The 24,254-nt window shown below is 42.9% G+C and overlaps 1 protein-coding gene across 1 annotated transcript in view; it reads right to left on the bottom strand.

Moving 5' to 3' along the window:
- The window catches only part of LOC142767283 (corticotropin-releasing factor receptor 1-like), a 252,161-nt gene that overhangs the window by 114,378 nt on the left and 113,529 nt on the right, over positions 1-24,254 (bottom strand). The window contains exons 3-4 of the mRNA XM_075868675.1: positions 18,092-18,177; positions 6,631-6,737 (exon numbers count right to left, since the gene is read on the bottom strand). Of these exons, the coding sequence (XP_075724790.1) occupies positions 6,631-6,737; positions 18,092-18,177 (193 nt within the window). The remainder of the gene's footprint in view (positions 1-6,630; positions 6,738-18,091; positions 18,178-24,254) is intronic.

Below are 24,254 nucleotides of genomic sequence, written 5' to 3'. Positions count from 1 at the left end.
CACGCACGCAAACGCAAGCCGCACGAAGGTCACACGTGCTCGCAGCGCCATAGCGTCTTGTCGCGTAAGTATTATTTAATTATTTTGATTTAAATTGTAAAATTAAACATACATAGTGATCAAGACACTTTTTTATCGTGTACAGTATCCTGGTATATGCAAAAAAGTGAAAAATACAAGCTTACTCTAACGGCCGTGTCGACATCTTGTGACACTCCACGCAACCACAGTCATGATTTTGTTAGCTTACGCGTAATTTTTTGAGATAAAAACAGATAAAAACGTTACTCATTTGTAATATTGTCGCTGCGCAGTTTTTGCATCAGATGTACAATGCACAATGTTTCTGCAATAACAATGTTGTGGCTGTCTGTTTCATTATAGCCGCGCTAGATGGCGCCACCTATTCATCTTGTCGGGTCTGGCATATATTTAGTTTCTATGTTCCAGGCCATTCTAGCTTTGGTAATCTGGCTGAAACCATGTAATCGCTATAAGTGCTCGCACTTTGGCTTATTTTAACTCGATGGCTAGAGTATCCGCAGTGCGGATACTGTGAGTTCTAGCGAACGTGGACCTTACAAGGCGGCCGATCCATACTGTCCGAGATTTCGCGCCTTTGTGCCATGCTATTTGTATAGTGGCTAGCCACTGTAATATTTGCGCTTAAACTTAAATGTCGAAGTGGTTGGTCTGGCCAGCCTTGGCTTTGCTCGCCGTGAAGGTAACATGATGCGCCAGCATGTGCGCCGGGGCAGCTTATCTCCGCTAGGAGGCCAGTGGTGGCAGCGTTGTTTATGGGCGCACAGACGCATCGCCCCATCGCCCCAGCGTTCTTGCGACGCATCTGTTTGGGGCTTCGCGCATGCGCAATACCGCCGCCCCATCGTCCTGCGTACGCAAGTCGCCTGCGTACCCAGCACTAAAACTCCCTAATATCGTTGTCTTTAACAAAATGCTTTAATGCTTTTAAAGCGCGCTTCGAGAATGCTCTTGTCGGCTCCGAGCCCGAACGTTCCTTGAAACGGTGTGCTCCGTTTTCGGTGTATTGTATGTACTATGAAAGGCGCACTGTTCGGCTATCAGCGCTTTTTATGTCGTAAATACGGCGATTGAAGTGCTCACATCGGCTCTCTCTTGCGTTCTGCATTTAAGATCACGATGGGACCGCTACGTAGGGAAAATTTTCCGAGTCCTCCACTGTGGTGTTTTTCATAATCACATCGCGTTGTTGAGACGTAAAATGTTTTTATTAGTTATTATCCTTAGTGATGGGCCTACACACCTATTGGCGAACTAAAGGTCCATGAACGTTTCTATCTATCTATCTATCTATCTATCTATCTATCTATCTATCTATCTATCTATCTATCTATCTATCTATCTATCTATCTATCTATCTATCTATCTATCTATCTATCTATCTATCTATCTATCTATCTATCTATCTATCTATCTATCTATCTATCTATCTGTCTGTCTGTCTGTCTGTCTGTCTGTCTGTCTGTCTGTCTGTCTGTCTGTCTGTCTGTCTGTCTGTCTGTCTGTCTGTCTGTCTGTCTGTCTGTCTGTCTGTCTGTCTGTCTGTCTGTCTGTCTGTCTGTCTATCTATCTATCTATCTATCTATCTATCTATCTATCTATCTATCTATCTATCTATCTATCTATCTATCTATCTATCTATCTATCTATCTATCTATCTATCTATCTATCTATCTATCTATCTATCTATCTATCTATCTATCTGTCTGTCTGTCTGTCTGTCTGTCTGTCTGTCTGTCTGTCTGTCTGTCTGTCTGTCTGTCTGTCTGTCTGTCTGTCTGTCTGTCTGTCTGTCTGTCTGTCTGTCTGTCTGTCTATATATATATATATATATATATATATATATATATATATATATATATATATATATATATATATATGAACACTCCGCACGTATTCCTATAATACAGGCGCCATGTCAGGTTAACGTCGGTTTTTGTTTGACTGTTGTCTCTGCTTTTATAGCAGATTATTAAACATTAGATGTGTACTAAAATAATTCAGCAAGCTGTATGCAAGCTTTGCTCGAGACCGGAGGAATATGATAACGACAGTTACGTATGATATGACAGTTACATATGATATACGTATGACAGTTACGTATGATATGATACTGGTTCCGCAGGAGACAAATTAATACCGGTGTCCGCCACTTCATTGCGAAACGAGTGCGCCTGTCATGTTAGGAGAACTGACCTTGTGGTGGAACATATGAACCTATTACCCTGTATGTGAACTGACCTGTGAAGTTTCGTTAATGCGTGCTTTCGCATAGTATTTTGTACAGACTCGCAATTTGTGCCCTTAGTGTTGATCTTACGGCACATCTAGCCTACTAAGAGAAAAGGAGTAGCCGGTGCCCCCATAATGGCACCAACCTCTCCCATTTCAACATTTTAATTAAAAAAAAGTGCGCTTTTGTGAATGCAACACCAAAACGGGGAAACTTACGAAGGTTGTAGGTTCAAAGAGGAATGAAGTTTACGCAGGCGGCAACATTACAGATATAGGAGGCGACCAAAATGTGCGTGTAATGTATAGATTTAGCAAATGAAGCTGTCTGCGTGCATATAAAGCCTAGGAAAACAATTTGAAGCACTCGAGCGCTTTGTGGGCTAATGGACCTGCGTCAAGATCTACTTGTTAGCAAGTAATACTTGTAAGGGCCTGTAAACGCACTATCCACACAGGTGCCGGGGCACCTGCCACGCGCAGCGAAGGGTGAATAAGCATGGGCGCTCTTTCGCTCTTCGCTTACGTGTGGTAAGTTTTCCGGCACGTGTGGTACGGCGGCACGTGTGGTACGACGGTGCGGATAGCGCGTATACAGGCCCTAAGCTCTTATAGCCATCAATATAACATATCGCATCGTTTCGATCGAGCTTGATGATAGTAATTTCTTAATTCATCCACAAATTGCCCATGAGTCCACTTAGCTGGACAAACACCAAACTCTGCAGTGCTGTCTGCTAGTCGCAAGGTATGACACACTTGCGTGGGCAACTCGTGTTTGATGCGCTGTACAGCAACTCTCACAGTAGAAAACCCTGCCGCTAATTCACTGCTGTTCCAATTACGCGGCGTTCTCCAAGGTAGCGAACCGAAAATGCACTCGAGTGACCTCTTTAGATCTTGAGCAATGGCTTGTCACACGCAGAGAGTCTCCCACTTCTGACACGGGGATAGATTACCACAACGCCACGTGCTCACAATGCCAGCCAGCGTCGGCCAACTGGCTGTTTATGACACCGTGAAGAGTGAGGAAGGTTGTTAAACGCTTACGCAGACTTTACCACGATGTCAGCTGGAATGCTTCTTAGCGCCGGCGTCGAGGCGCTTCAAAAGGAGCGATAAACAATGTCAAATATGCGGACAGCGAGAGCGTTACGAGAGGTTTTACGCCGCAATCAGTCAACTCTCAACTTTATAACGGGGGCCGCTTCTTTGAAGATCAAGGCGTACAAAAATGGCTCGGGGGTTGCTGGCCGAGGCGTGAAGCACAGGGAAGCCTATATACCCACGCTAGTCAAGCGTTTTCGAGGCAGTTTCCTATATATGCTGTTGGGCCACAAGGCTGAAGATGAGTTGCTGCAATCTACGTTAACAGTGCAGTTTTTCACGCCCCTGACAGCTACTCTATCAGGGAGCGTGGTAAGGATCTTGGCGTAGGAGAATTTTGATCTCTCCTATGAAAGAGGCAAGGATCTACGATGGCTCAGGCAGAACTCCAAGTTATTAATAAAACTTGGTTATGTATAATAAGATGGGGATATTCTCCCAGAGCACCCTGCTGTTCATTTCCACTGTACCTGTTTTAGATTTTCGGGAATGTCTGGAGTAAACACGACTCAGACAGCTTAACGTTCACTCGGCAGGATATATATTTAAGTTGCACACATTGTAAATCGTCCTAAATGCAGAAATCTAGCCGGAATGCACTCTTTGTCAAGAATACGCGGGTTTTATTACATTGTCTGCGATGTACTTAATGAACACGGGCTGTTAAAAAGACGCCAGGCCTGCACGGAAGGCGCTGCGCAGTCACAGCAAAAGCAAGTGAGAGGCCTTACAAAGCAAAACACTCATTGGGTAACTACTGCAAGCACACTTGCTTGATACCCACTAGGGCAATAATAATAAGTCTTTTGGATACTATAGGCTGGCATTCGCTATGCTATTTTTCGTCATTCTTTTGAGAAGCGTGGTATACGCTAAACACCTGCAAGGAATTTTTTGCCAATTGCTCATGCAGTGACTGACGACGATGAGGAATTATGGTTGAAGTCGGTACGCGCCGCAGTTAATTGGGCTAGAAGAACAAGATTTTGTAATGAGTTGAAGCATTGGACGACCCACTCGTTACGCTATTCTCATTGTGCGACGACTGGTTGTTCTTTCACTGTTTTAAAAAGCTTTAAAAGTCGTATTAACGCGATTGCTTTCCCGACATCAAGCCTGTCTTATGCAAGTTTGCTAGCAAGATCCAAGCACCGGTGTGGCTCTGTGGTAGAATACTGGGCTGGTACCGCAAGGGACCCGGGTTGAAGCCCCACTGGGTCATTGGTGCTAGGTTCTTCTCTAACTTCGCGCGATGGTGTTACGGACACCAGTTGCGGTGGCAGCAGTGGTGGCGGCGGACAACTGCGCGTGCGGGACCCGAGTTGTGATCTCATAAAAACTTTCACCGTAAAAAGCCTGTGCCGTCACAGCTTCTATCTATCAAAAAAATTTTTAGGTCCCGCACTCGAGCTGCGCCCCAACACCGAAACAATAATGATGGGCACACTTTCTTTAACCGAGTTTCGCGGAACTAAAACTGTTACACATGTGATCTCTCAGCGCAAGCCTTGTCTGAATGTCTGCAAGGCTTCGGTAATATAGAAAACTCTGTTTTTACTCTTCGAATTTACTAACAACACTCTGTAGTAAGCCCTATTAGCACTAAGAAATTTTCAAAGCAGGTGATACACCTCACTCTTGACCAATATTCACCTAGGCGGATAGGTGGCAATCATCCAAGGAGCATCACCATCATTATAAAAAAGAAAAAAAAAACAGTCAGTCGTTCCAAAGCGGCTGCGTGTTGTATTTTCTCGCGACAGCATGGCGAATGTATCGATTGCAGTACTTCTCGGAAATGGTTGAGTGACAGCGTAGTGGTGGTTATTGAGGACAGGCGACAATTCCTGATAAAACACACTCAACAGGTCACTTCCGCATACCATCCACTAGATGGGAATCATGAAATATATATGCTTCTATAAGTCTAATAATTCACATATAGATAGAAAAAACCGCTGTTCTTAGGCGACAAACTGTTTTAATCTCTTCAAAACAAGGCCCTGCTACTGCGTCGTACTAACTTTCTTCACCGAACGTAATGCTTCATGCATGATTGCGATAAAATTGGTGTGGTGGTATATTATACCGTTATTGTATTGCGACTGGCCCCCTGAAATTAAAATCGCTTTCTATTTGTCTTCATCTAACGTTGAGAAACTATGTAGGATTTTGCTTCACATTCGAAAACTATTTCTTTCTCGAATGTCTCAAGCCAATTTATCCGGGATTTTACTCTATGTCCAGCCATCCCTATCCTCTGTCGGCGAATAAATTAGAGTATTTGATTCTCCATATCATGTTTTTGCTCCTACGCATTCGTATTACAACGCACAAATGTTCTTGTGTTGTACTAACTTATTTAGGTATTTATACTTGACACTTACTTTGACGTCTCCACTGTCACTACCACGTCGCTTGCCAAGTTTACCGAGTTCCAAGGTTCTGATTATTAAGCTTCTACCGCTAACCCATGCTGTCTATACTTTCAGAACGATTTGTCGTATTAAGTTTCCTGCAAATCACATTCTGCGGAAGCTCAAGAAGAGACGCACTGGCAAACTCAAATTCCCCTTCTTTTCTACGTGCGTGTGTGTTAGGGTATACAGCTGCCATACACAAAGAATTACAGCATATTCGCGGAGTGAATGATGATGAGTGGGCCGAAGCATCCATCAGCCTGTCCGTGCTTCCACCCATCCGTTCGTTCTTGCTTCCGTCTGTCCGTGCGACCATCCGTGCGTCAATCCATGCGTCCATTCGTCTGTCCATACATCTGTTCGTGAGTCCGTCCATTCGTCTGTCAGTCTGTTCGTGCATTCATCCGTCCGTACGTCCACACATCCATCTATTCATCCATCCGTCCGTCCGTCCGTCTGCTAGTCTGTCTGTCCCTCCGTCCGTGTGTCCATCTAGTGAACACACCGTACCGCCATCTCCCATCTCGCAACCCCTATGCACATGCCCCCTCTAGAGCGGGTATGTGCCACGGGTGGCTGCGTACATACATACATACATACATACATACATACATACATACATACATACATACATACATACATACATACATACATACATACATACATACATACATACATACATACATACATACATACATACATACATACATACATACATACATACATACATACATACATACATACATACATACATACGGAGGAGGAGGAGCCACAGACCAACGCCATAACGAGCTTCGCCCCTAAAAGATCAAGTGAAGTGCGCACTTACTTGAAGTACGTGAAGATGAATAGAGTCACACACAGTGCCACCAGGCTGACGAGCGAGAAGACCAGAAGAATGTAGCTCGCTATGGCTGGAATGCTGCTGGGCCCCGACTGCGATGAAAGAAAAAAAGCGAGAACTCGTATACCGTTCAATATTAGTGGTTTCCAAGGTTTGCCAAGAAAGAACTAGCAAAGAAAAAAAATAATAAAATAATCCTTCGCATTATTTAGCGAGACGTTATATGAGTGTTAGAGGTATCTCGTTTGGAACAATGCGAAAAACGTGTTTTCGCGAGAAATTGAGAGCCAGCAGATCATTTCCATCGATATTGACATCTGCATGCAACCCCCGTCTCTCTCTTTCTCTCTTTTATTATATAGAAATGAATCAATATGTGAATACTTGAAAGGCATTTCCGCAAATGGAGATTTCCGGAAGTGGAGAAATGCTAAACGAAGCCGATGACTGAGACATTAACATATTTTAAACATCAGTTTTATTTTTTTTTCATCATCTTCTTTTCGTATCGGCTTGTAACCCATTTCAAGGCACTGGAAAAGTGAGAGCTCTGTAAATAACAGTTGTGATTTACTTTTTCTTTAAAAAAAGTGTGCAGCTAGCTGTTGTAGTGTAAGGGTGGTAAAAAGATCAAAGCCGGGGTTCCACCTGGGTAAGTTTTGCTAGAAATTTCATGCTTTTGCTTGAGAATGCTTATTTTTTGATAGCAGTGCTGAGCATAGCTAGACTCGGTTTTGCTTCTCCGGTTCCGGTCGGCGGCTTGTCACGGGGTTTTTGGCGGGGAAATGTCACGCCATTAGAATTTGCGTGGTTTGGCGGGAACATGACACCCGACTATTCACGTGCTGCTATGCGATTTCTGACACGTGACGAGTAGTTATGCCTGTTTAGTCACGTGCGTAGTCGTTACGCGAGTGTTACGTGATTCTTACTCACTTTTCAAGTTACATGACGTCAGGTTATTCTAGTCACGCGTCTAGTATTTGAGTGACGTGACCAGCTGTTACGTGTTTTTTACGGCAAAGTGTCACATGGTGAACGGTTACCTGAGGTTACATAATTCACTCACGTAACTATCAGGCTACGTCGTTTTTGCGGGAACATATCACGTGACTCATTGTTACGTGATGTTACGTGATTTCAGCTACGTTACCCAATGATGCCCCGCCGTGGTGGTATAGCTGCTAAGGTACTCGGCTGCCGATCCGCAGGTCGCAGGATCAAATCCCGGCAACGGCTGCTCCATTTTCTATGGAGGCGAAAATGCCTTAGGCCAGTGTGTTCAGATTTAGGTGCACGTTAAAGAACCTCAATGGATCGAAATTTCCGGAGTCTTCCACTATGGCGTCTCTCATAATTATATGATGGTTTTGAGGCGTTAAACCCCACGTATCACGTGTCAACGTCACCTAATGCTACGTGCATGATTTCAATCATGTGACTTGATGTTGCCTTATTTGTCTTGTGGCAGCATGCTCCCTGATTTATGGCGGGAACATGCCACGCGAGCAGCTGTTGTGCAATATTTCGTGACTTCATTCAAGTGCCTGTAGTTCTGATGTTACTTTTGTTCACGCGACTGCTTTTTACGTAATGTTACGTTGCTTTTAGTCATGCGCCTATTTTATCGTGTGGTGGTGCGTAATTAATAATAGCATAAATTGATGTCACCGAAACTCACGGGATATTTTCACGTGTGTTTTAACATAGTTTTCAGCCCCGTGAGTAGTTGTTACGCGATGTTTCGTGATATTTAGCCACGTAACAGGCTCGCCCACCAAAATGTGTTGCATTACATGTTGCAGCCATATCGGCGCACGTGTCATGGGAGCGAAACATCAATGTAATAAAACAGAGCAAGTGCGTACGATTAATGATGATAATGATTACTGTTCGAGCATCCCGGAAGTACTAAAATCTCAAAGATTCCGCTTGAAAAAAAAAGGGACAGCGGATCTGAAATGTCCTGGCCTTGTTCTATCACAAACAGATTGCCTTTTCAAGCCACTTCTGCCGCAGTACAAAAATGTCTTGCAAAAAGGCGTACTGAAATTTACAAGGGCTAGCTGACACTGGACACAGGACGCAGGCCAAATTTCTTCATCATTCACTACTGCGCGCTCGCACCACGTAATTACAAGTCCCAAAATAATCAATGACGTCTTAATTAAAGTTACTCACAATCATTCAGGACTGTGTATGGCTCTCCAGTGATCATGAAAAACGACAAACAGAAGCTTGCTTCAAAAACTCGGCTTTAAAAAAAATAAAAAAGGTGAATAAATGACTGTTTTGAGGTCACTCTTTTGGGAACAGCTCTTAATGACCTGTCATTAAGGGAGCCATAGGCTAAAATATGTGATTGCTTCTGAGGATAGTTATTGTCGCTAGTACGTGTTGCTGTTGTTCCTTTTTCTTTCTATTTTTTAACGTTAGCCTGACAAAAAAAAACACGCCATACCGCAAATAGACCGAAAGGAAAAGTGCGTGTACAAAACTATCCTCGCAATAACAAAAAAGCATCTGAACATTTTATATGATGCTTCAGAATACCTAATTGTAACAAAATGCGAGCGTTCTGGGTCAAAGCTTGTAAAGCTACTGAATTGGTGGGGAGTAATATGACATCCTTTCATGTGCTAACATTCCCGATCTGACGTCCCCGTTTCCAACATACGCTTAGCGTGTTCAAGGGCTCGACTCATTCGCGGAAGCCACATTGACGTCAGAGATAGTAATACTTCGCCCGCGTGGGTAAACGCCAGTTAGCAAATGGAGCAAGCTACCACCACACTTAGTTGACATTCACATTAATGTAATAGCGATAAAGAGCTCGTGCCGCAGAAAATGCAGCGTTGGTGGCGTTGTCCACCAGCGGAAATTTAAGTATTACGGCTTGGTGGCGATACCCACCGCCCGATCTAAAGGGTACAGCCATATCCATCCACCCATCCATCCATCCATCCATCCATCCATCCATCCATCCATCCATCCATCCATCCATCCATCCATCCATCCATCCATCCATCCATCCATCCATCCATCCACCCATCCACCCATCCATCCATCCATCCATCCATCCATCCATCCATCCATCCATCCATCCATCCATCCATCCATCCATCGCCCCGCCGTGGTGGTCTAGTGGCTAAGGTACTCGGCTGCTGACCCGCAGGTCGCGGGTTCGATTCCCGGCTGCGGCGGCTGCATTTCCGATGGAGGCGGAAATGTTGTAGGCCCGTGTGCTCAGATTTGGGCGCACGTTAAAGAACCCCAGGTGGTCAAAATTTCCGGAGCCCTCCACTACGGCGTCTCTCATAATCATATGGTGGTTTTGGGACGTTAAACCCCACAAATCAATTGATCCATCCGTCCGTCCGTCCGTCCGTCCATCCATCCATCCATCCATCGTCCGTCCGTCCATCCATCCATCCATCCATCCATCCATCCATCCATCCATCCATCCATCCATCCATCCATCCATCCATCCATCCATCCATCCATCCATCCATCCATCCATCCATCCATCCATCCATCCATCCATCCATCCATCCATCCATCCATCCATCCATCCATCCATCCATCCATCCATCCATCCATCCATCCATCCATCCATCCATCCATCCATCCATCCATCCATCCATCCATCCATCCATCCATCCATCCATCCATCCATCCATCCATCCATCCATCCATCCATCCATCCATCCATCCATCCATCCATCCATCCATCCATCCATCCATCCATCCATCCATCCATCCATCCATCCATCCATCCATCCATCCATCCATCCATCCATCCATCCATCCATCCATCCATCCATCCATCCATCCATCCATCCATCCATCCATCCATCCATCCATCCATCCATCCATCCATCCATCCATCCATCCATCCATCCATCCATCCATCCATCCATCCATCCATCCATCCATCCATCCATCCATCCATCCATCCATCCATCCATCCATCCATCCATCCATCCATCCATCCATCCATCCATCCATCCATCCATTCAATTCTCCCTTGTATGCGAAAAATAAAACCCGGAGTACGAGCCAAAATCGAACCACAGCATTCTGAGTGGCAGCCAAGTGCCCTACCACTGGGTCACACCAATGCTTGAATCAGTGCTTAAAACTTGTGGCACAAGCGCAGAATCTCAGCAGTTGTCACTTCACGCGAAGTTCAGAGCGAGTGAGCCGTTTAAAGCTGCCTTCTATTACAAAGGGCTCCACCACCATTCATCATCATCACTATGATCATCATCGTCATGGATCATAGCATCAATTATGAGCAGCAAGGTAGGTGCGTCTATTGCCTTACAGACTCCTAGTTTGCAACTTGCAGCCGCAAGGCTTCGCGAAATTGTCAACTATGGCATAGTGGGTACTTTAAAAGAGCGCTTGCAGTTGGAGCCTTACAGGAGCCATCGTGAACTTATTTGCGATGGCTCCGTCTTACTGCCTTACAGGAGAGCTTACAACGGCAAGTGTCATGCTGAAAGACATATATTTTTTTTTTTGTAGTACGCTTGAGGCATCCACGAAAGAACGAAGATTCATAAGTGGACGAGAAGGATGTGGCTCTAAACCCGCGTACCACACTTACCCCGGTACTCTAGAACGTCTAGAACTCAACGCTTCACCTTCACTTGATAAAGCCGATCAGAGCACCGTCTCTAGGCACGGTAAGTCCCTGCATATCAGCGACAATCTGCAGCGATTCTTGCGTAGCGCAGCGTCGTTTTCAGCCGAGCGGTGGCGCAGTGCTCAACTCTGTCAAGTGAAGGATGGAAGTCGAGTCGAGGAACGTTTGTGAATACGGGGGTTAGAGTTGCGAAACGTAAGAGTCCTATCATTTTTAGACTTTCGAGTGTGCGCGTAGCCTTCACCTACATTTGCACCGTGTCTACCGTGACAACGCGGCCGGGGAGAAAGATTTGCAGAGGGCACCCGTGAGTGTTAATAAATCCAATTGAAGACTGGCTGCGATAATAATGCGAATGAATATGAAACAAGAAAGAATGTAATCAGAGCTGGTTACGGCGCTACGAGCAGGTTGCATTGATTAAAAGTTGAAAGTTACCATTGGCACCGAAAATATGTGAGGTGGATTTGTAGTGCGATGAAGAAACGTCAACATGGAAAACAAACTAAATATTACATGAATGGTAAATGTGCACTGCAATGCGCTGATGATGCAGGCAATTATGGCACTTAAAAAAACGATTTGTGTGTGTGTGTGTGTGTGTGTGTGTGTGTGTGTGTGTGTGTGTGTGTAGGGAGGGGGGTGTTAATTGCTCGTTATAAAGGTGAACAAAGGTCCTAATAACTTTGAAACAACCCATGCTAGTATAAACGGTTTAAAAGTAATTAGTTAGCCTTTCCTCTGCTTACGTGCAGTTTTTTAAAACAAATGCTCAAGAAAGATAAAAAAGATGTAAAAACAATAAGAAATACAGAGAGACTTGCATGTATAAAGAACCCATATGAATTTAAATGGCATCACAATGTTACGTTAGCCGTTAATTTTCCTAATTGTTAGCAAAAATTAACGAAAGATCAGGAAGATCATGTTAAAGAAAGAAAATAGAAGAGGAATTCAGGCATATATGCTGCACATGCTATACGACGTAAGTACTAGTCATCAGTGATCACTGGTTATCTGTATATTACTAGTAATCAGGTAAACAGGTGGGTGCTTAGAGCCTTGCATATGCACAGAGGGCATCGGAGAGTTTGAATGGAGTAATACTACTCACGCTAATATTTTTTCCTTACCGTCACTTTTAGTTAGCGTAAGGTTAACGAAAGCTCACAAAGATGCTGTAAAAAGATAAGAGGAAAAAGAAACGAACACTTGGCACACGCTGATAAACAAAGAAAGATTAACAAACACTTGCCACAGGCTGATAAACAAAGAAAGATTGGAGGGCCCTTGAACTTCGCATTTAAAAGTGAAATGCGATGGCATATTGGGCAGCATTCGAATCGCTTTCTCATCTGTCGGCCCTGATAGATGCCGTGGATGCCATGTGGGCATAATATTTGCCTTTGTAAACTCGCCCAATGAATCTACTGCAAGTGTACAGTTGCTAAGTGCCCATTACGCCGTAACTTGCCATAATGTGAAGTAGCGAATTACCCACTGCGTGCCATTAAAACAATACATGTACCTATGATGATGATGATCCCACAGCCATGGCTCATGCCCACACAGGAGGATCGGCCAAGAATCGATGACTTTAATCAGTGAGACTTTGTTTTATATTCAATATTGAAACAATCCTCTAAAAATAGAAAAAAGTAAAAGACCCCTTAGGTGGAATGAAAGGAGTGCAATAATTGTTTGTCACTCGTTCAGATTAGACAATGCATTCATTACCTTGAATAGGAATTGCCGGGACGTGGGCCTTGTCAGGAAACAGTTTCGTCTGTTTCCTTTTTCCTCATATCGGTGGCATGTAACTGTTGTGTACACGTGCCAGAATAAAGCATTAATATTTTCTGTAAACAAAGCTCCTGTTTATGCTAGAATATTTGTGCAAGAATATTAATCACACAATTAAAAGCTTAGTTCTTTTACTTTCATAAAGTACTTGCAAACTGCATCAAAAACGTTCTCTTGGCTGAAGCCCAGATTGACAGCCCCGAAGGAAAGTATATTTTCTATATTGAAGTTCAGCCCCAGGCTAGCGAATGGGATGACTAAAAGTCCTTTTTTTCTGAGCAATTTGTATCGGCGACATGCTAAAAAATAGTGCTTTATTGTTTCCGATTCTGAACAAAAGTTGCATAGCGGTGATAGCGCCAGACCAGCCTTATGTGAATAGAAATTTAACGGGGGGACACGACATCGAAATTTGGTTATTATGGCTTGCAACGGTCTTGTAGAACACCAATGAATTTTCCACGGAAATCGTAAGTGAGCAAATTCTGGTGTGGACATTATTGCTTCCATAGCGTCTGCACGAAGCGAAAGTTTTCTGTATTTTGTCACAGTTATAGTGGCCACTTCGGGAAGGACTGATAGTACTGGACCTTCCAATGCTGCCCGTGCTAGAGACTCGACGATTTCATTTACTTCTAAGCCGCAATGACCAGGCACCCATACTAATTTCAGTAGCTGCAGCTGAGGAGCGACTAGCATAAAGAGCGTGTTTAAGGCCATCGATTTTGTTGACGCCGTAATCGACGTACATACTGACAGGGAATCCGTAATTATGATCACGTTTAGGCATTCAAAGGTAGCTTTCGAAGCGCTAGAACTATTGCCAACAGTTCAGCTTGAAAAACGGGGGTGAAATCCGGTATTCTTAATGAAGAAGGCCAGTCAAGCGAATGGGAGTATATACCTACACCTGTCTTTTCATCCATTACTGAAGCATCTGTGGCTATAATATTATTCTTTTGTGCGTGTGCAAGATAATCCTGCGCTCGGCTATTTAGGATCTTATAGGATTGTATATTGGGCTTAGAGGGGAAAATCTCATCGAATTCTATCTTAAGATAGAATTCGATTTGTAACCTGCGCCGCAATCACATTTCGAATTTTTCCATTTATCCTATCCAGTTGTTTCTGGACAAAAGTAGTCTGAGGAGTTCGAAACCTTGGCCAATGGGCAAGAAAAAAGGTGTCTGGGTGATTTATAAAAGCACATTCAGATTGTCTTGGCGTATAGTTATAAAATTTCAGAAACGCCTGAACCGTTAGGATACGAAAACGAGAAGGCAATATAGGTAATCGTGCTTCCTGATACAAAACATTGTTTGTTACAAACCTAGGAAGCCCTAGACACAATCTCAAGGCTTCTCGTTCAAGCATAACCAGAGGCTTTATTTTGTAAGCAGGGCCACCTGAGAACAATACGCACCCAAATTCTAGCATTAGTCACATATACATTTTATATATCATAAGCGTTGTGCTTCTGCGTAGACCATATCGGCGGCTGCTTAGTCTACGAAAAATTCCTAAGGCGCGTTGTGCTTTAGGTGCCATGCTTTCTATGTGGGGAGTCCAGTTTAGGTTAGAATTATAAATTACTCCCAAATATTTGAGCGATTCCACCTGCGGAATGGGCTCTTGTTGATAACATATGGGAATTGAGATGGGATATGCTAATGAGAATGAGTCTTGTTTACATTTAAGGTCATGCAGATTGCATCTAGCCATCTCTCCAGCATATTTGCATATCTCTGTAAATTTCGATATAAAGAATTTAGGTCACTATGTGCCGTGAAAAATGCAATATCATCGGCATATACAAACACCTTAATGTTCTGGCAATGTGGGATTGTGCTCATTAATATGTTAAATAGAACTGGCGATAATACAGTGCTCTGGGGGACACCACGAGTTTGCATTTTGACGTTGCGCAACCATCCTTAAAAAAATAAAAATATCTTCCTAGAAAATTGCCTCACTCATGCCATTATATAATTTGGGAGATTATGGCTTTCTAATATGTCTAATAAAACTGAATGTTCCACACTATATGCCTTAGCTATATCCAATGTCACTAGTGCCCCATGTTGTGTTCATTAGCGAGCAAGCTGAATGCGGCTTTCTAAATCTGCGTGTGCACACCAGATTGAGCAATCTGTTCTGAAGCCAATTTGATTTAAGTTTATTATCAAATTTTCCTTCATTTATATTTTAATTCTTTTACGGATCACCCTCTCAATGAGCTTTACTATATTAGATGTAAGAGAAATGGGTCGAATGTTTTCTATGACATATCCGAATCCTTGTCTTTTTTTGTATCGGTACTATTTTAGCTAATTTCCACTCATAAGGAATCAAGGCATACTTTAACGAATAATTTACAGTGTTCAGTAGATCACATGGTGATAATTTGAGTAATATTTTTATCATAGCCACTGTGATTTCATCCAGACCAGGAGCTGACGAGGGCAAATCTTGTATCACTTGCTCTAACTCTTCCTCTGTAACTTCAGTAACTACCATCGTTAACACTGGTTTTTGTAGGTCGTAAGGCCTATTTGATGTAAATCTACACTCCAGGCATTTAGCTATGATTTCTAACGATTTCTTTGTTTCTTCCGAGGACATAATCTTAAATTCTATATTATTTGGAGATGGCAACATTTTAAGTGATCTCATGAATCTAAGCAGCGCCTTTTTGTTGCTTGGTTTTGAAAGGTCATCATAACGTTTTCTATCATATTTTTCCTTAGCTAAATAGACTGTGCGTTTAAAACTTCCAGCATTATAGTTGTAATCAGACCAGTTTTGGGGGCACTGGTTATACATAAGTTTTTCCCAGCTGCCTTTCTTAGTCGGAAATCCCGGACCCAGTCCGAGCTCCACCACGGGCTATGGGTTGTGCTCGTTGCGGATTGAACGAAAAATTCTGCCTTTTTATATGTTCTTTTGATCAGTGCACTTAGTCTCATGGCTTTCGTATCTTCTTGCTCTTCAGAACGAGTTGTCAAAGCAGATTCTAAATCTTTTTTAAATTTGGTGTAATAAATAAATACTCGTGTCTGAGAGCCTGACATTATAACTTGGCAAGCAATCTCGAATAATATAGGCAAATGATTGCTGTTAGTTGCACAATCACACGCACTCCACGACAAACCAGTGAGTGATGAACTCACAAAACACAAATCTAAGGCTGAACGAAACCTATCACTAATGTAAGTAGGTGCCCTTGAATTCAGGCAACACAAGTTGTTGTCCGCTGTCCACTCCCACAATCTCTTACCACATTGATCAGTTCGGAAACCCCAGCACGTATGATGAGAATTGAAATCGCCAATTAGAATTTTATTTTGATAACTAGAAGTCACTGCAGCGTCTAAACATCGAGTATCTATTGCACCTGTTGGAAAGTATGCATTTACCACCAAAAAAGGCATGCAGCCTGGTAAGGTTATTTCTAAGGCGAGAATTTCACTGTCAGGGGATATGAGCTTATGCGCAATTTTTGCCTTGATACTTATTCTATTGTTAATAAAAATGCCAAACCTCCACCTTTGGATGGATTATGAAGCTGCATACTTCGTTGTCGTTGTTATTGTTGATGGTGATGACGAATCATTGCTGAGCCTTTTGTGACAGGTGGACAGCTTTACGCCAGACTCGTAATGCAATTCTCAGGGTGTGATGCCTTTTGCAATTCTACGCATTTTCCACGCATCATTCTGTATCTGACCCATCGTCCGAAATTAGGCATAGGTTGGATCTTTCTCAAAAGCAGTTTCCAGCTTAGGTGCCACATTTGAAGAACAAACATCATTAACTTACGACGTTGCGAAGGTTGTACGTTCGGTCTGTATACCGGTGAATTTATGCCCTTTCCTCCACTTCCATTTACTCCAATTTATGGCATAATTATTACACTCCTATTCAAAGATTAAAAAAGCTCCTCTTCGCGAACACTGATGAAACGGCGAAGCACGTGGCATCCCTTTCATCAGTCTGTAATGCATTTATATTTTTAGCAAATCTTTCAGATGTATTCTATCACTGCTCTTTATGAAATACTCTTCTAGGCTTGGAGGTTGTAGTACAGTTTTATTGTATCTTGAACATACTATCATGCACTGGTTTAAAAACAAGCCCACGCATAAGGTGGTCTGCTGTTTTGTATAACTGCAGTTTAATAAACACTTTTTGTGAAGCCCTGATGTTGTAGATAAGCCACCACCTCATGTAACCACAAAGTTTCACTTGACAGTGGTGCCACTATGGTAACGCGCACGGCATCTGTCGGGCTAACTGTAGACTTTATTTTCAGTGGACAAGTAAGGATCAGTGGGATTTACCTTCTGTCTGTGGCGGATATGTGTTTACTATTCCCGAAAGCGTTACCACGGATCCTGAGCACAAAAGGCTCGAACAAAAACAGCATCACTGTTAGGACCACAAATATTGGCCCCTGGCTCTTCCATTGCTTCGATGTCTGTTAGCCTTGTTTAGGTTTTGCGTGACGATGAAACGAGGTTATCTAGTCATTATCATTCTTTCGCTGTGATAACCCACTCTTTTTTCTAAATATGGCACCAGAGCACAATATTAACAGCTTACTTGTAGCGAATATGGGTAACTAAGTGTTCTTAAGTTTTTTTTTTTTTGCACAGAAGGTAAATTAAAATTAACGTGATGATTTTTCTTCTCTATTTCCTTTAGTACAATGAAAGATATAATGCAGTTTTTAACAGGATTGTGCCCTTCCGCATTCGTATAATCAGAGTCGATTCCTCACGTTCAAGAGAAGGTAGTCGTTAAATTTTAAGGTCGGAGGAGTGTCCGACACGAGAAAGGCACTTTCCACTTGGCGTTTGGGTGATTTCTTCTGACGTCGTGGTTTGCCGTCAGCTTTTAGTTAGGCGAATTATTCGCGCTCACAACAGCTTGCGGAGTGACGCTGCATTTGACTTAGAAGTCGCGACCCACTGAATTGGAATGTTTACCGACCTGCGGCAGCAACTCCAAGCACTCGGTGTAGTTGGTCCAGTTTCCGTGTAGCCAGGTTCCATTGCTTCCACATTCTCGGTGAGCCTCTGCAAATAAACGTCAATTTCTCAGTTTCAATGAACGGGAGATCTTGATGACGTAGATGTACCTATTACGGGAATGTAACTGGATTGCAGTGACCGTTTATTTCAGGTGCATTAAACGTTACCTCAGCGTACTTACCCCTGTCCTTTCCAGCACTCCACGTGATGAGGTGAAATGCATACAAGTATACAGCTATCCACTCGCTTGTTAGCACAAGTCACTGTTGGATATGTGGGGATATCATTTAGTACCATTTATAAAAGATCACTTTTTTTGAGGGACTCATTTTTTTTTTAGTTCGACACAATTGAATGAATCTCACGGATAATTAAGCCAAGAAAAGCATAGTAACCACTAATTGTATTTTTATCAGACTCTAGTGTAGTAATAACGAAGCAAAGTGAAAGGAAATCAAGTGGACGAAAGAGCATCCTGTCCTTCGATGAAATCTGAAACCACAACATTCAAAGTACGCATCCAATGCTCTGCCACTTGAAAAAGGATGGAAGGCCCTCCATAGTTAACGTTGTTAAGTATTAATGGATGGTAATCCTGCGGAGTGTTGGGCGGCGCCATTCTTATAGCCATCGTGGTGAGTGCGGAACACTCTTTCTGCCAGCAAGTGTCACTCACTATCACTGTGCTAATTGGCCGTCGTATTTATTTGGGTATGTCCAGTAATGATCAGTTGTGATGTCTAATCTCGGATACGGCTATATGATGGCTCATGCTGGCTAAACATGGCTGAATGATTTGTAAGGCAAAACCAGATCGGTGTACTATCGGCAAATGCCAATCAGCATGACCATATATTGGCTACATGACGGTTAGGGTTGACTAATTTGTAGTAAATGTTGAAAAATATTGAATAACATTGTGTCATTCACCGTTACAACAGCAACATTGTCTACTTTAGAATTCATTCCCGTGCTGTTCCTACGTACAGAAAGCCAACCACAAACATAGTAGTGAGTTTGGCTTGTTCATTTTTTTTTATTTTTTATGCAGTGCCTTCATGCGTAAAAATAATATGCTGGAGAAACTCGAACACCGTGAAGTGTTGAAGCTCGGTTTGCATGCGAACTGAGCGAGCACTCCGATAAGCCTACATGAAGACGGTTCACTTCGTGCGTGAGTGAATGAAATCAGCATAAATTGAAACGCAACGCATCAATGTCAACTTGGGTGCTCGTAACAGCATTTCGTGTTAACCGCAACACTTACGGCATTGGAGAGGTTCGTGTTTCCCCACTGAATCCTGCGCATAAGTATGTTTGGTTCCGAGGAACACACATAACACTTTTCCTAATCATGCCCCGCCGCGGTGGTCTAGTGGCTAAGGTACTCGGCTGCTGACCCGCAGGTCACGGGTTCGAATCCCGGCTGCGGCGGCTGCATTTCCGATGGAGGCGGAAATGTTGTAGGCCCGTGTGCTCAGATTTGGGTGCACGTTAAAGAACCCCAGGTGGTCGAAATTTCCGGAGCCGTCCACTACGGCGTCTCTCATAATCATATGGTGGTTTTGGGACGTTAAGCCCCACAAATCAATCAATCATCATTTTCGTAATCATAAATAAAATTGTTTTGCCCGCCTGGCAATGTTTTTTTTTGTTGCGCATTGTTAGAATTTATGTCAGCGTTGTGTTTTAAAGTTGGAAACTGCTGTTCGTCCCTGCTCGGTTTTCCTGATTATTTTTTTTACGGTAGCGAAGCAACTACCGCGATGTGACACTTGAGGTTGTTTGCACTATTAGAGACACAAAGTAGCAAAGATGGCGTAAAGCTCGTAAGAGGGTAGGAGGACTTATTGCATGCTCGCGTGTTTGAGCGTAACGAGGGGGCAAGTGTGATAGCATGACTTATATGACCGCCTGCAAATGAGTGAATAACAACGCGAGCTTAACTCGTTAGCGCAGGATGCTCCTGACAACGTGTCAGCAAGACGGCTGTTCAGTTCACGCTAAAACAAAGCACCCAGGAATTTCTTCACGTATGTACATACAGCAGAACTTTGTTACGTGTGACACAATCGATAGTTCCGATTATACCAGACTTACGATAAGCGTGTCGCTATTATTTATTTCAACAGAGAATGTTTTTTACCTGATGGAACGAGATAGAAGCAACGTGATATGCACTCACAGATTGCTGCTCATAACAATGTAGTGATTGTGTATTTAGCAAGAGCACCGCACGATACCTCTCAGAAATGGTAAAATTATCTCGCGTATGTAAATATTTACAGGTATACTGAAGGGTTAACAATATCTCGGTTATGTCAAACACATTCAAGACACATATAGGCCGGCTTCTTTTTTACATATATGCTAATATAAGAAAATTAGACGATCTTGCCGAAGGGAACCCTGATGGGATGCGAAGCAGCAGTGGTGCGCACGTCGTTGACCCGGTTGGAATGCATTTCGACGAGGTTGCTGGAAGAGCGGTTTGAAGCGAATTAGGTGTAGCGTTTACTCAAGTAAAAGTTTGTTTGAAACGCTAAGACATGGTGGGCGGGTTGTGTTTCGTGTAGGTTTCATCGCCGATAAACGAGCCGAAAGAGGGTTTCCACTCGAAGTGCGGTCGAACGTTAAGAGCAGTGGAGAGGGTGAAAGCGAGAAAGAAGTGTGTTGCGAGCAAGCGGAGGATCCGGCTGGTGGTGGTGGTAGTGGTTAGAAAATGAGAAAAGGCTCCTAATTTCTGCAACCCGGTCGGGAGCACGGCGCAGTGCCTGCGGGAAAGGAAAAAGGGAGAAAAGTGGAAAGAAGAGAAAAAATTAAGTGAACGGTGGCATGGTCGTCATCAACACGAGAAGCAGTCCAGAAGCAAGGGTAGGGGTGGCAAGGGGCCCGTCCTCAGCGGTAGGGTCCGGCTGCCGAGGGTGCTGCGGCAAACGTGCTGCGGGTGAGGAAGAAAGTGACGTCAGCGTGTACCTGAAAGGAAAGCTTGTGAGGGAAGCGTGACGTCAACGCACAGCTGCGACGTCACCTACTTGGGGCCGCTCCAACACCTGCGGCGAGATGAACGCGTTACGGCGTGTTCGTACAAACGCACGTACGTGCGGCGTTACACACGTGAGTCAAAGAGCTTCTTGGCAATACATCACTCGCATAAATGGCAATGAGTAGCTTCAAAGAACACACTTCGAGAGCTACAATTATCTTCTGAGCCAGTCTTTCATATTTTGCACACATTTATTTTTCTGGTCAATTTTAGAATCGCTAGTTTCAAGGGTTTTGCTATTGCTTCCATGAAAGAAAACGTTGTTGGTGACCTCGCAATTGTATACTTTTTCGAGTATGTTGATTGTCGATGTACGCAGAGGTAGTAGGTGCCACACCTTACATTTTATTCTCCTTGTTTTTGTTGATTTGGTGTGTATATATTTTCGCCAAAGCGTGTTACTAAAAATGCCATTTTCTTTTTAATCACAAATTTATTGCTACAGACCACATATTTTCGAACTTAGAACGTGCACCTTCTTGTGCTAATCAACAGCGTGCCTAATGATGATAAACAAGGCGAAGGAATAAAGTTATAATTACCTACGATCAATATTCTTCACTTTACTGGCCAACGGGTGAAACTTTCTTTTCTACCGATGCCTAATGAAGCGAAATTCTTCCCTTTCAACGACAAGTAGTCTCACGTCTGGTTATTTATAATATTTAGGTAATTTCCTCTAAAAGCCTCGCAGGTAGAATGTTCGAGGGCTCTCCCTGTAATCTGCTACTTTCAATTTCTTTCACCTGGGTTAATTTTTCTTCACTCTTACGAGTCACTGATCATTACTCAGCCATCCTCTTACACTTCCATATTTCCCAATTTTCTTATTTGTCATTGTCCCGGGACAATATGGACCTACAGAAAAAAGACAATGTACAAAAAAATGCTCCGTGATTCCACGTATTATGCACATTAAGCTGGGAGCGCAAGGTACGGATCTTTTCAAAATTTTATTTTCTTGAAGCTCGTTTCTTTTCGACTGAGAAGATAACGTTAGTATATGGCTTCCAGTTGAGAGGCGTTAAAGAAAAATCACTTTCATGTGGGTAAACTTCTCTTCGCTATACCTAAAACGTACGTTTGTTGTTTGGAATGGAAACCAATCAAAGAGAAACGTATTATCCCCCTTGTCGGAGCGTTCTTCTTTTTATCTTTACGGAGGGGAGGTTTATTCATTATACTAGCCTTGCTCTAGAGCTCGTTCATCGTGTTAGCCGTTTGCACGGACCGGCTAGCGAAGCTGTTTTACCCACGCGAACGTCGAAGAAATTCTCCATCTTATATATATATATATATATATATATATATATATATATATATATATATATATATATATATATATATATATATATATATATATATATATATATATTCATTTCACGATAAAAGACAAGTGTTAGTGAAACCCTGGAAATTGCATAAATGCAATAATAACACCTCTCAAATTTCACAAGCGTGGAAATGGGTTTAAATTTCATTAGACTCATAAAAGTCATGAGGATCTTCGTACCGCACGCAATTTATTCGATGACGAAAAGCACCGTGACGAAAACTTGTCTGCAAAGTTTCGCAAGTCGCCAAATATACGTGTCGTATTCATGGTCAAATATAGCTATTTCTTCTTTGTGTGATCGGGCATAGATATCTAAATTCACTGAATTGCTGGGAGGGAAGCCACTTGGGTGGAATGAATTGCGAGGGAAAGTTTATACTTGTATGAACGCTTCGAATAGTCGCAAGCTGCGCAATACAGTGTCTGCGTTTTCAAGTGTCTTCAGGATTCCCCGTGCCTTGTCCTGCTGTCACCCATAAAGAAACAAAAAGGGGCAATTACCTTTTTCCATGTTTTCTGCACTACGTTTCCGTAATTGTCCTTCATATTCATTCACTTGCTGGCGCTGTTAATACTCACGTTTCCAACACCAACACACTCTATTGAGGACTACTTTTCTGTAAGAGCGTAGAGCTATGCAAAAAAAAGACAACTTTATAATAAGAGTAGAGTTCAGTCGCAAAAAGCGGTGGTGGTTAGTGGGCGATTAGAAAAAGGGTAATTTAGCCAATAGTGCGTAGGCGCTGTTGCATGATACGTTGGAAGCATGAATCCCTATTTCCTTCATTCAAACAAAGAAGCCACTTTGTTCGGAATGGCTTTTGGCGACACAAAGACGCGTTATTCGCTGCATTTTAAGCATGGAAGCCGGTGACTTGTGCTCGACAGCTTGCTCCAATGGGTTCGCTGCTTTAAAAAAAAAGAAAAAGAAAGCGGGGACTAAAGATCGTATAAAAGAAGGAGATAAAGGAGGAACCTTTTTTTGTACAACAGTAGTTTTGTGCTGCTTTTAAGTTGACAAAGCCACGTCTGCGTTTGTACGTTAGGTGCTATTTCAACGTTCCTTCGTCCTCGATTCATAAGTATAATGTGCGTCTTGATAGCAGTAAGATTGGTATGTCTTCGCAAGGAAAATACAAAATCTTGTATACCAAAATATCTATCTGTGGGTGACACCGAAGTGTTGCTTTCAGAAAGCAGCAACTTTCGGGCTTCAACAGATCTAAAAAACAATATGAAGAAACTTCAAAAAAGACATTTCTTTTGCTAAATATCGAAGTAGTTTCTCGTTCAGTAAACCTAAGTTTTTCTGCATGAGGTTAATAAATAAACGCCATGAGTGCATAGCCGGAACAATTATCAACAGTAGTCAACTTCACTTACAATGTTTCCTCAGCTATAATGATCTTTCAAGAACTGCTCTTACGCAGTTACAAAGTCTGGCCGGCACTTTAGCATCCAACCTGGCACAAAGCTGCAGTTTAGCCGCAAGGGTGAAACAATGAATGTGATAGCAATGAATCGAAAGCAACTGTGGCCTTGACCAAGCCACCAATCTGTAAGTTTTAAATAAAGTTTCTTGCAGTTCAGCTCTTTTGCACGGTCATTGTTCATTTATTTTAGGGGCGGAGCTCCTGAAGCCGTGGGTGTGTCTATTGGGGTCTCTTTGTGACCGGTTTGTAATCACCCTTGTTGTATGACTCACTTAGCAGATGGTGCTAGTGTGAGTGACAGACAGAC

The sequence above is a fragment of the Rhipicephalus microplus genome, chromosome 1, assembly GCF_043290135.1.
Source record: "Rhipicephalus microplus isolate Deutch F79 chromosome 1, USDA_Rmic, whole genome shotgun sequence".
Lineage (NCBI taxonomy): Eukaryota > Metazoa > Arthropoda > Arachnida > Ixodida > Ixodidae > Rhipicephalus > Rhipicephalus microplus.
Note: the sequence above shows the minus strand (reverse complement) of the source record. Positions and strands in the feature narration are given on the sequence as shown.